The sequence below is a fragment of the Fringilla coelebs genome, assembly GCF_963513975.1.
Source record: "Fringilla coelebs genome assembly, chromosome: 6".
NCBI classification, from domain to species: Eukaryota; Metazoa; Chordata; class Aves; order Passeriformes; family Fringillidae; genus Fringilla; species Fringilla coelebs.
Window position 1 is genome coordinate 49,512,634 of NC_140034.1, and position 14,380 is coordinate 49,527,013.

The 14,380-nt window shown below is 37.7% G+C and overlaps 1 protein-coding gene across 3 annotated transcripts in view; it reads left to right on the forward strand.

The window, feature by feature from the left end:
* Positions 1-14,380, forward strand: part of PLEKHA7 (pleckstrin homology domain containing A7) — a 103,781-nt gene that overhangs the window by 60,618 nt on the left and 28,783 nt on the right. For all 3 annotated transcript variants that reach the window (XM_084208416.1, XM_084208417.1, XM_084208418.1), the window contains exons 7-9: positions 4,603-4,721; positions 6,593-7,078; positions 12,107-12,623. In XM_084208416.1, coding sequence (XP_084064542.1) covers positions 4,603-4,721; positions 6,593-7,078; positions 12,107-12,623 — 1,122 coding nt within the window. The remainder of the gene's footprint in view (positions 1-4,602; positions 4,722-6,592; positions 7,079-12,106; positions 12,624-14,380) is intronic.

A 14,380-nucleotide genomic window follows, 5' to 3' on the forward strand; every position in this document is an offset into this window, starting at 1 on the left:
CAGGAGCCCCCCCGTGCTGGCATCCATCACTCAGCAGCCATTGCCTTTATCTCCTCTCTTCAGAACACCTCCAGACCCAGAGCCCAGCTGGACATTCTGTCTCGCAGCGTAGTGCAGCCAGAAATAGAACACATGAGCAGATTAAGCCCAAAATAAAGATAAGACTTTTTTTTTTAATTGAAGACCTGAATGAGTGGGAGAATGTGCCATGGCACTTTTTTACATTTGGCCTGTTCTTTGTTGAGATTGTTGTAAATCTTCTGTTAAAACAGAAGGATTGGCTCCCATTTGAAGTAGCGGTGAGTTTGGAAGCGAGGGAAACAGCAAAACTGGAAAAAAATTCAACTCTTTTGTTTGCAAAACTAGAGGAAGGAAATTTGCTAAGCAAATACATGGGTGCTTTTTGCATATGATTTGGTTAGAAGGAAGCTTGTAAAATACATGCTCACTAGGGTCTGTGTTAAACCCTGCAAAGCGTTAAAATGTGTACTGTAGGAGTTCTCAAAATCCTTTTGCTTTCATGACCTCCTGAGGTCCAGCTTAAGTTTTTGTGTCTCTTTGGGTATTTAACAATTACAGGCCTGCAGAACAGCCTGTAGGCTTTTGAAATCAATCAAACCCCCTACTGTGAAATATATCAGTATTTGCATTTAATTTTTTTTTTGTTTAGAAACTGTGCTTTTAGGTCTCTATCTTAATACAGTTTTTAAATCTTGACAATTTTTTCACTTCCTCTGTTTGTGCCAAGCAAAGTGCTGTGACTAGCTGGAAGCCATTGTCACTAAGCTGTGTGTGAGCCTAGAACTCAGGGTCCTTACTGCATTTTTAGTTCAGCACTCTCCTCCTAAAGATGTTTAGTTAACCTAATAGCTGCATTTTAAAAGAATAGCTTTTTGTTGGTACCAATATGAGTGAGCACAAATTCAGTGTTTAATGTAAAAAGGCTTGCAAAGCTGGAAATACTTCTGTGATTAACAGAGAAATGACTGTACTCTGTAGTAAAACAATGTAGTAATACAATAGTTTTGGATAGGAATAATATCAATTTATGTAGGTTCATGTCATCACAGTCTCTTTAGAAACCTTGTTGTCTTCAAATAAGGAAAATTATTTTTAATTGGTCTTATTAATGGAAGTATTTGCTCATGGCTTAGACCACTGAAACCAGGAAAAACTTCCTGTCTGTTTTTTTGATCTCACTGGTTTTCCTAAAAAACAAAACAAACCAAACAAACAAACAAAAATATTTATTTTGTTCCTTTGTGTTTCGAGTCAGTGTTGCTTCCTTAGGCTCCCACATTCCTCTGGGTGTGGGGAGTTACGTGAAGAAATGACATGGGTTGTAAATTTGAGAGGTTCTCTTTTTGAATTTGGAAGAGGGGAGGGTTCAAGCTTCTAGAAATCCTCAAAATACTCAGTATTATTTAAGGGTGAAGGATGAATTAGGTTTGTTAGGTGTAGTGGGCTGTTGTTGAGTTTGTAGTGAGGGCTCCAATTTTTGCTCAGGAAGCGTTCATAAATACCAAAATTCAGAAGAAGGAAGAGTTTTCTGTATATTATGGGTCATTGACAGAACTAACTTGGAAAGATTACAGTTACTAGAAAACTTTTCCTTTAGTTATTCCTTTGTTCTGTGAATGGTGGCTTTTCTTTCTTAGGTATTTTGAACAAGTGGAGGTGAACATAACAGCTGTAGGCATTAGTTACTTTTAGTACACTCTTTTGTTAAGTGGATTTTGGGGTTTGGGTTTTGGTTGTTTTTTTTTTTTTTTAATATGGATCTTTTAATGATTTTAACTTGTTTAATTTTTTGTCCTTGTCTTGTCCTGTGTTCTTGGGGTTTACTGTCCATTTCTCCTACTGTGCATTATGGGAGAGAGACTGCTTTTCTTCTCAGTCTGTCCACATTAAGGCCTCTGAATGCATGAATAGGTACCAATATTATTTTTTCCCTGTTGTGTGTATGGTGTACACGTGAGCATGTGCTGTGTTCTAGGCTTTTTAGTATGCTGTAGCCATCCTAATAGCTTTGGCTTTAAAAAATAATTCCCAAACCCAAAAAGCCTGCTAGCTTCTGTCTGCCAGCAGGGACAGCTACAGGATGTTGGCACAAAGTTGTTTTCTTGCATTTAAACGCGCTACTAATAAATAACTAAAATAAATTTGAATTTTCCCTTAACCAGTGTTATATATTGTGAACTTCAGGATATTGTGTTCATTGATAATCACACACCACCTCCCCTATCCCCTCTGAAGCTGGGAATGTTTGTGGCTGTGGGAGCTTCAGTCTCTCAAGAGAGAGGGGTGCAGCACAGCTTGCATTTTGATACTGTTTTCACCTGCAGCCTCTTAGGCAGTGCTTGCAGCTGTGTTCAGAGAGAAACCTAAAACACAAGTGGGTTATGTTGATCAGGGCATACAGGTCAATTAAGACAGCTGTTTAAATCCATTTCTTGGTGTGCTATGCAATCTCTACAGAGAGTTCTCCAAAATTCTGGTTTTTTTTAAGCAAGTATAAAACCAGTGAGTGGTTGGGTCCTACTGCATCGTCTGCAGTGGGACATGCCTGGTCTGATTTGCTGCAGGAATTGATTCATTTCTGAATTTTAACACCTTCTGTGGGATCAACCTGCTCCGTGAAGGAACTCTGTAGTCATAAGGTCTCACATTAAAGTCACTGTTTTCCTCTATTTCTGGAGCTGCCAGTTTTTGGTCTCTTCATACATTGAATGGTAATCGTAAATTATAACGAATTAATGCTTCTAAATCATATTTGAGCATTCTCATGTTCTGAAAATGGAGATAAAAGACAACCCCCAATAACAACAAAGAAAAACCAAAGAACTCAACCAGGCAAACAGGAATAAAGTCCTTTGATTTCTAAATATATGATTGATCAGAGCTGTTGTTTAATATGTGTAAATCCTGTTTTCCTGTGTTCAGGTGGGCAGCTAATGGTGGGAATTGAGAAGAAACCACCTTGTATTCCCTTTTTGGCCAATATTGTTGGGAAGTGGAGACTCTTCTAAACAGGAGAGAGTCTTGACTTCTTTATGTAACTTTTCCCTTCTTTCTCTTCCTCCTCCTTTTTCTAGCTGGCTGTTCTACTTCAGTCTCCAGTTTTCAAAACAAGCTCAGGCTTCCTTGCTTGAGGCACAGAAGGGAAAGGCCACATTTCACACATTCAGGGGAACAGCCTGCCATAGGAAGGGAGGAAATTCTGCTCAGAACTTGCTTAAAAGCACTGTAATAGCAAGCACATATTTTGCTCTTTGGAGTTGTTGATGCCAGTCTCTAAGGTCATGGTAATTTGGGAAATTCTTGGTAAACAACTCAAGTCATAATGTTTAGAAAGGGCTGCACTGCATTAAATAGCCCGGGTTTTGGCAAAAGTATTGTATTTCTGAAGCCATCTATGATTGTCTCTACAAGAATTTTTTTAAAATTTGATTCAGAATAACAAGGGGGAGAGGATTTCGTCAATATAAAAAGACCAATTATTTAGGCAGGATTTACAGAGCACATTTACCCTTTAGAAACAGATGTAGCCAAATTAAAAATTTGGTATAATTCTTTTTCCTCTTAAAAAACCCCATCTCAGCAGTATTTAATGCTATTAGTTTTTGTGTGTGATAGCAGGCTTAGTTTTATAAGTTTTAATTACTAATTTCATTTTAATATCATTACAAGAGCTTTCAAGCAGAGTATACTGTCTTCAGGTTTTTTTGGAAAGTAAAGAGATGAATATCTCCCTGCTAATCTGAAATGTTGCAGGGTTTACATGATTTTGTAATATTTATACTATTGCTAATACAAATATGGATGAGATTTTATTAAATTCAACTAGCCTAGAGTTACAAAGATATTCCATATTGAATCCATTTGAATACTGAATATATTTATAGAGAAATTGCTGGTACCTTTAGTTTGCAGTGGAGTATTTTAGTGTGCGGAGATAATTGTCAGTATTTTATCTGCTGTGATAATTCCATCACTATTACTAACTTTATCAGTAAGTCTTGTGAGTTTGCAGCTAATACATGCTCAAGTGCACGCTTTAACCAAAAGATCATAACATGCATTGCAATAAATTCTTAAATTAGCAGTGTAATTGCTTAAAAGATAAGACTTTTGTCTATTTTTTGTCTGAATAAATTTATTTATTAAATGGGCTGGGTAAACTGACTTGCTGATGCACATCTCATTAAGAATTCCTTAAATTTGTTCAGTATAGGGATTTCTTCAATTTGTTTAGTATAGTATTTGTGGCAAATGAAATGTATCAATTTTTAAAAAAAGCTGAAATTTCCCACTGTGAAAATCAGAAGCTCTGGATTTTCAGCTTAGTAGTTCTAGGAAGAGGCAGAAGAATTTCAGTAAAACTTGGAGCGTCTTTTGAGTTTACTGCCCTTTTAGCCCACTGTGGCAGTGCGATAATTCACCCCAAATTCAAGAAGTGGTCAAGGAAAAGTTGGGTTTAAGTTAATTTTTTGGAGGAAAAGGTGAAAGAGCTGTCTGACTTTTACTTCTTTTTTCTTCCAGGCTGTTCACACAGGTATGAGGGCATATATTTATAACAAGAATTCTGTCATTGGCTCTCAGGCAGAGCACACAGGGATGAGGACGTACTACTTCAGTGCTGACACCCAGGAGGATATGAATGCCTGGATCCGGGCTATGAACCAGGCTGCTCTCATGCAGACACGCTCCTCACTGAAGAGGCAAGTTACACTCAGAAGCTTTTTTAAAAAAAAGTTAATATCTTACATTAAAAAAAAGTACAATCTTAAAAAAATTTAATATCCTCCATAAATCGCACCCGTCGTGGTATCTGATGCTGCTGTTTGTAGATATGTAATAAAACTTTCCTATTTTAAATAATTATTTTTAATTTATTTCTCTTTATTTTGAAATTTAATTTCTCTTTAATTATTTTTAATCTATTCTGTTGCAAAATAGTTAACTGGTATTAATTAAGGAAACCTGGTGTTCAGTATCTGTGTATGCCTGCAAGTTGTGTTGCCCACATTTAGTGGCCATGATTAATTTCTCTCTATATATAATACTTTAGGGAATTTCAGGTAAAAAGTTTCAGTTTCTGTGGGCACATTCATACACCTGCCACAGCAAATTGGCAGCCTTTGGGAGAGAGAAGTAAAAGAGAAAGAACAGAAATTTTATGAGTTGTTTCAAAGGAGTGTTTAGAATTAGAATTGAAGTGGTGTTAAGGGGAAAAAGAGTTCTAAAAACGGGTGAATCATAAGTGCATAGAGTTATTGGATATCAACTAATTTATGCAGGTATGAACTGATAATGAAAAAATTCAGCTGTGCCAAAATGTGCTTCCAGATTTTTTCCTTTTCTGTAAATTGATGTAGCCTTCTTGATGTTTTGGCTTTGGAATGTGATTCTTTCCCTGCTCCTCCACATGAAGGAACACTGCAGTGTGAGACAGCCCTGCTTTAGCCACTGTGAGGGTTGAAATGTTATGCTGCAGTTTCTCTGAGTATCTCACACTGCTTTCTTCTGGCCAGTCAATATAAGGAAGGGAGCAGTATCTCTTCCAGAGCTTTACATTCCATATGATATTGTGCTAAGACTTTCTAGATTTAATATAAAGTTCAAGAAACAATCTGGTACTTCTTTCTTTATCTTCTTTGTAGGGACAGGAATAAATGAAAGAAAAATTGGAGAAGTCTGGCACATTAGAAGTATTGATCCAATGTCCTTACTCCTAAGTAGACTATTCTTTTCTAATTAGACTGAAGTGAAAATAATTTTATCATGGCACTTCGAATTTACTTTCCATAAAGCTTTAAAGAAGCTGAACTTAGTTTCAGAGATGGGGTGCTACCCTGAGATCAGTGAGAACCCATTACTTTGTGAGAGGAAAAAAAGTTGCTGAGAAGCTTATTGTTATAAGAAGATGAAGAAAATTGCAAATGAAGTATATGTCAAAAGCAACATGAAACTTCCAGAATCCTCAGACATTTTATAGTGCGTTCAAATTGAATATCAAGATTTCTGATATTATTTAGGCAATGAGGTAGAGAAGTAAACTAGTGTGCACTGCAGCATGGAGCAATTTTTCCTTCAGGAGTAGATCCCAAATAGAAATTCCCTGGGCAATAGTACTGACTTAAATGTTGATATTGCCCTGTCCTCTTGGCCAGAAGTGACTAGTCCCTGAGGCGTCTACAAATATATGAAAGACTTTTTTTATATTTTGCCACGAGCAGTTGGCAGCTTAGTTTCAGTTTTTTGGCTTTCTGTGTTTCTTAGGACCCGAAGATTTTTTTATTTACAGCTTTTTTGTACATAATGTAATGTTGAACACTTCTTCCATACAATACTAATATTTTCAGTCATTTTTAGAGATGTGTATAAGTCATTTCTACTTGCTTGACAGCACAATAAAGGTAACTTTTGTCTAACTGGGATAGCAATTGAGTTTTGCTGAGCATATTTATTGTAACATGTCAAATTTATCACAGTCTGCAGACAGTGATTTTGTGGGGATCCTTTGTAAAAGAGACCACGCCAACTTTTCTCAATTGAACAGTGTTCATCACTGACACCTGTTTTCTTTCAGGGAAACTGAAAAAGTGGATCAGCAAGCTGTTCCCCAAGTCAATCATGTGGATGCCTGCAAAGAATGTGTGAAGGCAGAGATTGCTGACACAAAAGGAAGTTATCAGAAATCAGCTGAAATGCTCGGATACGATAAGCGGGAAGAGATAAGAAGAGAAAAGGAGCAGGAGGAGCGTTACATCCACAGACAAGAAACTCTGGAAAGCAAAAAGGGAAAGGCCAAGCATGTAGTGGCAGAAGCTGATTCATTATTTCCAGACTTGAGGAATGCATCCTGGTCCCAAGTAGCTCAGCCTCAGCCTGCTGAGAAGAATGGAACACTCCCTAGCTCATTGAGTGTGGGTGCTGGCCTAGTGGACCAGAATGGTACTGGCTCATATAAAAGAGGGTTTGTTCCCAGAACAAATCCAGATAAGCAGTTCCAAAGGAAAAGTAACATGGCTCAAGTGGAACACTGGGTAAAAGTCCAGAAAGGAGATACAAAAAGGTTAGTAATAGGCCCATCTTTGAGTAGATGGCCAAGTGGCATTTTCTGAAATTAAAGGATAATGTGTGAAGGAAAATGTAAAAAGACTTACTTTTTCCTTCAGTGCAGAATGGTATTTTTCAGGCATTTATCTCCTGGGAAAGCCAATATGGGATTGGCTAATCAAATGTCTTTAATGTTGTTACAGTGTTGCAAACACAATAAGTGAGATTAGCGTGCTATTTTATTTTCCTTCTTTTAATCACTGTGGATGCTTAAAACTTCTTAAAATTTGCTTAAATTTTGAAGAGCCAGAAAGTGAAATGCAACCCTCAGTTACCTCTTATTCATAAACAATTACACAATATAAGTTACAGGAATTGTTTTCCACTTCAAAAAGTAAAGAATGCTCATTACTTTCTTTCCTTCTTCTATTCCTGTTGCAAACACAAATTCACTGCTCTATATCAGATCACTCAACTCAGAGTCACAGTATATTGAAAGTCTCCATATATTCATTTAGTTAATGAAGACATCCAGGGATGGTCTCTGGGATTCTCTTTTCCATTTTCAGTCCCTGAAAATGACATCAATAGCCCCAGTAGGTGAAATGCACGCTGGAATGCTTTTGTAGTTTGAAAATCTCATAATTGTTTTGCTTTCAAAGTCAGATTAAGTACCAGTTGGAGAAATGAAGTTATGAATATGTGTCTGTTCAGAATGTCACCTTGTGTCAAGTGGCAGGAAAAACAGTTTGGCTTGATGCTACTTGTGAGGATTTTTCAAATATGCTTATTCTACTGAATTAGTGTTTTATAAATCTGCTCAAATCTAATTATAGTATAAACAAACAAGAGACATTGGCATGTGGTTTTTAGGATGGAGAAAACATTTTGGGAATTTAAAAAATTCTTTTTTAAGCTAATGTTTGTCAATTTGGAGCCAGTAAGACACTTAAGGCTTGCTAATTTTGTGTGGAAGTCCATTCTTCTACTCTTTTTTTTTTTTTCTTAATTACCCTTGAAGAAGCTTTCTTATTTTTTTATATTATTTGATATTCTTTTAAGCTGCTAGTCAATTAACTTCCATATTTTTTCACTTGGATATCAATCAGGACTTCCCAAAAGAAAATGAATTTAATGAAAAAAAGTAGGTGGTAAGTTAGTTCTTATTACACGCATTGATTTCCCCAAAATAATACAGAAACCAATTGAACTAATGAGCTAATGCTTACAAAGTTTCTGTTGATGGTTTTTACATCAGAAGTCCTGGCAGTGGCAGGATTGACTGATAGCTAAATAAGTATGGTTTTCTTCCAAATCACTCTTAATTTACTCAAAAGTAAATTAACTTTAGGGGCATGCATGTGGTGCAGTGTTAAGACAGCTTTGTTGCAGGTGCCAGGCTTTGTTCTAGAAGAAACCAGCTACCTCAGTTGGAGCTGCTAAGTATTCAGTGAAAATAAAGATAGATATATGTATGTATGTATGTCTGTGTGCATCTATTTCTAGATGTAGCTCTATATCCGCATATACATATCTCTAAAAATGGCTATTTTGGTTCAGTTGACCTTGCTTTCTTTGCCTTTTCCTGACAAATGCCATTATGTTCTCTGCATTCAGGATAAATTCCATGTTACCTTCCCAAAGATTAACAGAGTCATCTTTTAAATGGCACCTTCTCTTAGCCTGCTGAGGTTGCTGCAGTGTTGTTAAATGATGGATAGAAGTGGAATGTTAGTTGTCAAATATCTTCCTGATTGCATGGTGTAGAAATTTAAACCAGAGATGCTAATTTGATTGACATTTCATTTTGATTTTAGAAGGTGGTAGTAGAGCACTTAATTTCTAAAAGCTCCATGTTGATTGATATTCCAGCTGAAATGTTACAAATAGAGAACCTCTGAGGATTCAGAGGGCTGGGTAGTTCTTGAACACAGAATGAGTACAGTTTTTGTTTGTTTCCTGGCTCAGGTGTGTGCAGATGCAGTGCTTGTCAGCAAGTTGCTTATGACAAGAAAGATCTCTTTCAGCTGAAGGGTTCACACAAATACTGAGGTTGTTCATATGACTGCTTCTAGGAATGGCACCTTTTGTATAGATCTTCAGACCTTTCAAAGAGATGTTTTACTTCCCTTTTTAATGAAGCACTCTCTTGGCTGAGTTGTAAATGTTAGCTGTCACTTTGGAGACCCTTCTCTCTTAGTGACCTCTCTCTCAGCTGCACTCCAGTGGCATCCAGTGTAGCCATCTAATCCCACTCTATTCTCAGCAGATGGGAATACCTGCTTTGGTAAGATTCATGCCAGCCTTTCAGAGAGATCTCAAGAACTGGAAGAAAGTTTGAAAGGAGGCTTTCAGGTGGTTTTGGGTTTTAATAATTAAAGGTCAAGGTCAGGACCATCAAATGGCAGCTGTTCAGAAATTGTTAGGTTTTGATTTGATTCCAGTGGCTAAACTTAGTGCATAATTATGAAGAATTTGCTATTTCTAACAGTTTACTTGCATTTTAGAAATACTAAATCCAGTTAAGCTTAATATTTCCTCACTAGATACAGTCATGTAGATACTTTTTCCCTTGCAAATAGTGTTAAACCCTTTCTTGTTATGCAGAACTTTCTGTTCCTTCCTGATTTGCTTAAGAAGAAACATTACTTGTCTTTGTTAGCTTCTGTGCATTCCCATGAATGGGCACAGTGTTTCTAATAATAGTACTTGTTGTCTTTTGAACATCTTTCTTCTCTTTTTACACTATCTTCTGTGTGATTGCTTCCCATTGCAGACCCTGAAGGTTTTCATGGCCAATGGTCATATAATATGACATCAGGCCATTTATGCACTCTTTAATGTCTGCTTTCCTTTTTATGTTCTCTGTACCTCATCATTCAAATGAGAGAGATTGTCAAGAACAGCTGCTTTTGCTCACTTTTAATCTCCAAAAATAGTCCATTGTGCACTAATTTGAGCCATGTGGGACATGGTTCTTTACCTAGAAATTCATGTGTTGTCTCAGAGCCTGTTTTTATATGATGCAAATTATCTTTTAAGCATCTCAAACCTTGTGTGGTAGAGATGCCACCAGCTTAAAGCCTGTCATCTCATCTTGAGGTTTCTCCCTACTTCAGCTACTGAGAAAACACAATGTGCCTGTATGTAGGCAGTTGCCTCCAAAGTTCAGCTCTGAATGTGACTTTCCCTGTGCAATGTTATCCATATTCAACTTTGTTCTCTTTTTATAGCAGGCTGAAGTATTGCATGAAACTGGCTTGTATCAGCTGCTCCATGTACTGCTTTCAAAATAACAATTTTTAGTTCTTCTCAGAAAAATTCATTCTTTTCTAGAAGGAAAGCATGACTGCCCTTGCCCCCAACAAAACTCATGTTGTCTTTGTTTTCAGGTTGGTTTTGCTCCTAAAGCTGCCAGCCCTGGTGGCTTCATTGTCTGCCACCAATTCCAGCTGATCTCAATATTCTGCATTTTAGTGTCCAGTTAGAAAATAATCACACACAGGTGGTTTGCAACATCTGATAGTTTGCTTAGGCCTTCATGAGATCTTCACTAAATTGGGATATAGAAGTGGTCAAGTCCCCCTTGCCTGTTTTTCCACAGAGAAATCACCAAAGGAATCTGTCTTAGCTTCATGCCTGCCTCACATGTCCTTTTGAAGCATTATCCCCTCCAAGCATTCTTGGTTCTTATTGCTATCTAGAGGAAATACATTTCTACCAACTTTATACCACGTTTTCTTGTAGAAAAATTGGCATCCAAGTACAGTACATTCAAAGTGCGCATAATGCAATGAATTAGAGAATTAAAAGAGGTTCCACGACCACTGTATGCTGATCTTTGATTTGCCTGTGTTCATACTACCTGCCTGAAATTCAAGGTAACATCAAGATTTTGTGGTATGAGAGAGCAGAGCCTTTACAGATTTGTAACCCTCCAGGCAGTGCAGGCAATTATTCTGCTTGCTGGCATGAGGGATTTTGTATCCTCTTGAGATTATCCATATTTCCAGGCAGGCCAACAGTGTCAAATCCTGCAAGTAAAAAGGGATGGTGGCAACTACTGAGCAGCAGTTGCTGCTAGCAATTCTTTCCTCCTTGCTTCAGTTATTCTTGGATGCTGAACAAAGATGTTCTTTTCCATCCTGGCTTTTTTTTTCATGTGGAATTCCTGTATTTTCCAAACCATGAGGTCTCCCTCTCATGCAGAGTGGAATTTATTGAGTGAAGTGCTTAAAAGATGCTTGGAGTTTCTTTATTTGTGTGGTTTTGTGCTGGGTTGGCTTTTTTAATTTTATCTTTTTTTGGTGTTGATGCTTTGTAGCAAGCCTAGCAGAGTGGTTTTCTCTTTGGAGATTCTAAATCAATGGGCAAATGACTCCAAGTACAAAACCCCCAGATATCTGATTGAAGAATCAGAAATTAGACAGGCAGGCTCTTATACATGAGGCTACACAAAGATTTTGTCTTCAAAGGAGGAGAGGGAGCTAACTAGACTTTGTCAAACCTTTTGCCAGTTCTACCTACTAAAAAGTCTAGTTGGTACAGCTTAAGTGTTTTATGGGTCCAGTACTAAAGCCAGGATGTAATACTTCTTTTTATATTCTAATTTGTCAATGACCTTTGTTGTAAAAAGTCTCATGTTGCTCAAATCAGTAGGACCAGTGGCATTAGGTGAAAATTAATGATACAGACCTTTGGACTTTGAGCAGTTTCTTTGTTTTTGCTTCATTATTACGAACAAAAACTATCTGAGATATTCTGGGATTGGTGAGATTTCTTATTGCTTTTAAAGATAGTTATTTTGAACACGCTTTTGTTTTCGTAAACTGCACCACCTAGTGGTCAGCACACTTTCTGTGAAAAGGAATGTTTTAAATCCAGACTCACTCGATAAACATGACAATTATTCCTTTCTTCATGTTCTTGATTTTATTTTTAGTTCAACTACATAATGCTGCCATTCCTTAAGTTTGTTAATAGTAGTTCATCACACTAAATTAAAATCCTGTATTCCTTTTTTTTTTTTTTTTTTTTTTGGCAGCCTCGCTTCTGATCAGACTCTTACACGTCAGGGTCCCAATCCTCCTTTTCCTGAAAACTACCACACTTTGCCAAAGAATACCAGGCAGCCTTCAGGGAGCTCACCACCACCAAACCGCAATTTGCCGAGCGACTACAAATACGCGCAAGATCGCGTCAGCCACTTGAAGATGTCCCAGGAGGAGAGGAAAGCAAGTAAGGATGGAACTGTTTGGCAGCTGTATGAGTGGCAGCAGAGGCAGCAGTTCAAGCATGGCAGCCCCACGGCCCCGCTTTATGTAGGTTCTTCAGACTTCATTGATCGGGCTAAGTCAAAAAGCTCATTAGATGTTCCACGATCGATATCTGTTCCGCCCTCTCCATCTGATATCCCTCCACCTGGACCTCCAAAAAACTTTCTCCCACGGAGACCACATACTCCTGCAGAAAGGCTCACGGTTAAACCATCTGATGAGAGACAGACTGTGGATGTTCCTCTTGCTGGATCCCCCAGGAAGATTCGGAATCGTGCTGTAAAGGTCGGTGTCCGTTTAACTGATTGCAAACAGTTCTGCCTGTGGTGTCACACACGGGGGGTTTATTTATCGTGGTTCATTGCGTCCTTCCTCGTGTAGGAAAGATCATGTGAGTTGTAAAAGCTAATACAAGGAATAATTTTCTCCTCAAGCTCTTGCCATTCTGGTCAGATTTATTAACTTTTGTTGGTTAGGAAAGGAAAATTGGTGTCACGTCGCATAGGTTTGGAGTACTTTTACTAAAAAACCAGAAGGCATATGCTTACATGTATAAAGATGGTAGTATTTTAATGTAGAGAGTATGAAGGCAAGAATATAAAACTCAGCAGGATGGAATCTTCCTTGATTATTTATTTTTGCCTGTAGCTTTGTCTTTGCTCTCTCTACATGTTTTGCTATTGTAGTTAGTCACACAGCTGATTCTGGTTTTAGCTATGGTAAAGCCCATATTATTATTATTACATATATTAATACATATATTACTATTTTAGGTCCATTGCAGAGTCTTTATCAGTGGGCTAACCAAATTCAAATAGTGTTGGTCTGAAGCTTCAACTTTCTGAATAGTTTCAGTGTGAGGATTTTTTCTAGGGACTTTTGTACCCTCTTATCCAGAGGTGACAGAGGTTTCCCTATTCAGTATTCTAAATGCTCTCCTTGCCTAAGGGATTTGGGGAAATTTGTGTTGAATCAAGGATTGATTTGTCTTGGTAGATTTGGAATAATTGGTATTGAAAGCCTCTGTATTCACTTAAATCTTCAACCTCAGCCATGGGCTCTGATAAGGGAAGGTTTTTGCAAAGGGAGAGGCTTGTAAATCCAGATACCCAGTGTGGGTTTAGGACCATGACTTTAGGCTGCAGCTTCATGCACAGTTTAGATTTTTTTCCAGTGTATATGTGGGGCAGCTGTTGGGTGTCTTTCTGCATTTATAGATTTATAATATTCTGTCAGAGGGTGAAATAGTCAAGTGATTTGCAGAACTGGAAATTAATATTTCCAACCTCTGATTATATTCTCCCACATATTGGTTTCTCCACGTGTAAGTTGAAGGACCATTACATCCTTATAAAGGCATGTACAGCAGTCTTTTCCTTTCCTGTGCTATGGAACTGCATAAATTTTAAGCTCTTTTTATGGCATCTTTGCTTTACCAGTATTGGGAAACACAGTTCCTCATCATAAAAACTTCTCTCTGGAACTTCAGTGAAAGTTTGTAGAGAAAAATGCTCATGTTTTCCTATGAAAGCACACAGTATCATTCTACATTTAAATGTGTCTGCATAAATCCATGATACTCCACACTCCCTGTACTGCTTTATTAAATTCCATCCACTTACACTTAAAAAAGAAAACCAAGGCAGGTGAGGCAAATCCAGTGAAATTCAGAGACAGGAATGAAAATAACTGAGACATTAATTTTGCCTTGAGGAACCCACAGAACTTTGGCTTTAAGAGAAAGGTGAAAGAATGAGTGTGCAGTAAGCTTTCTTATTGTAAGCAGAAAGGGGCAGATCAAGAATGATCATTAAAAAACCCCTTGGTATTGATTGCCACAAGGTGTCAGTCATGTCAGTAGCTTCATGTTCCCTGGATAAAAGAGAGCATTCACATGTGCAGTACGAGCCTGCTGTGGGAAGGCATCATCCAACCAAGCCTTTTTCTGGGAGACATTGTGTTGGGGGATGGAAACTTGGTGAATTTCTTTTAAATTTGCCGAGAGCTGCATTGCACATTCTGCTGAAGCATCTCATGCTGCC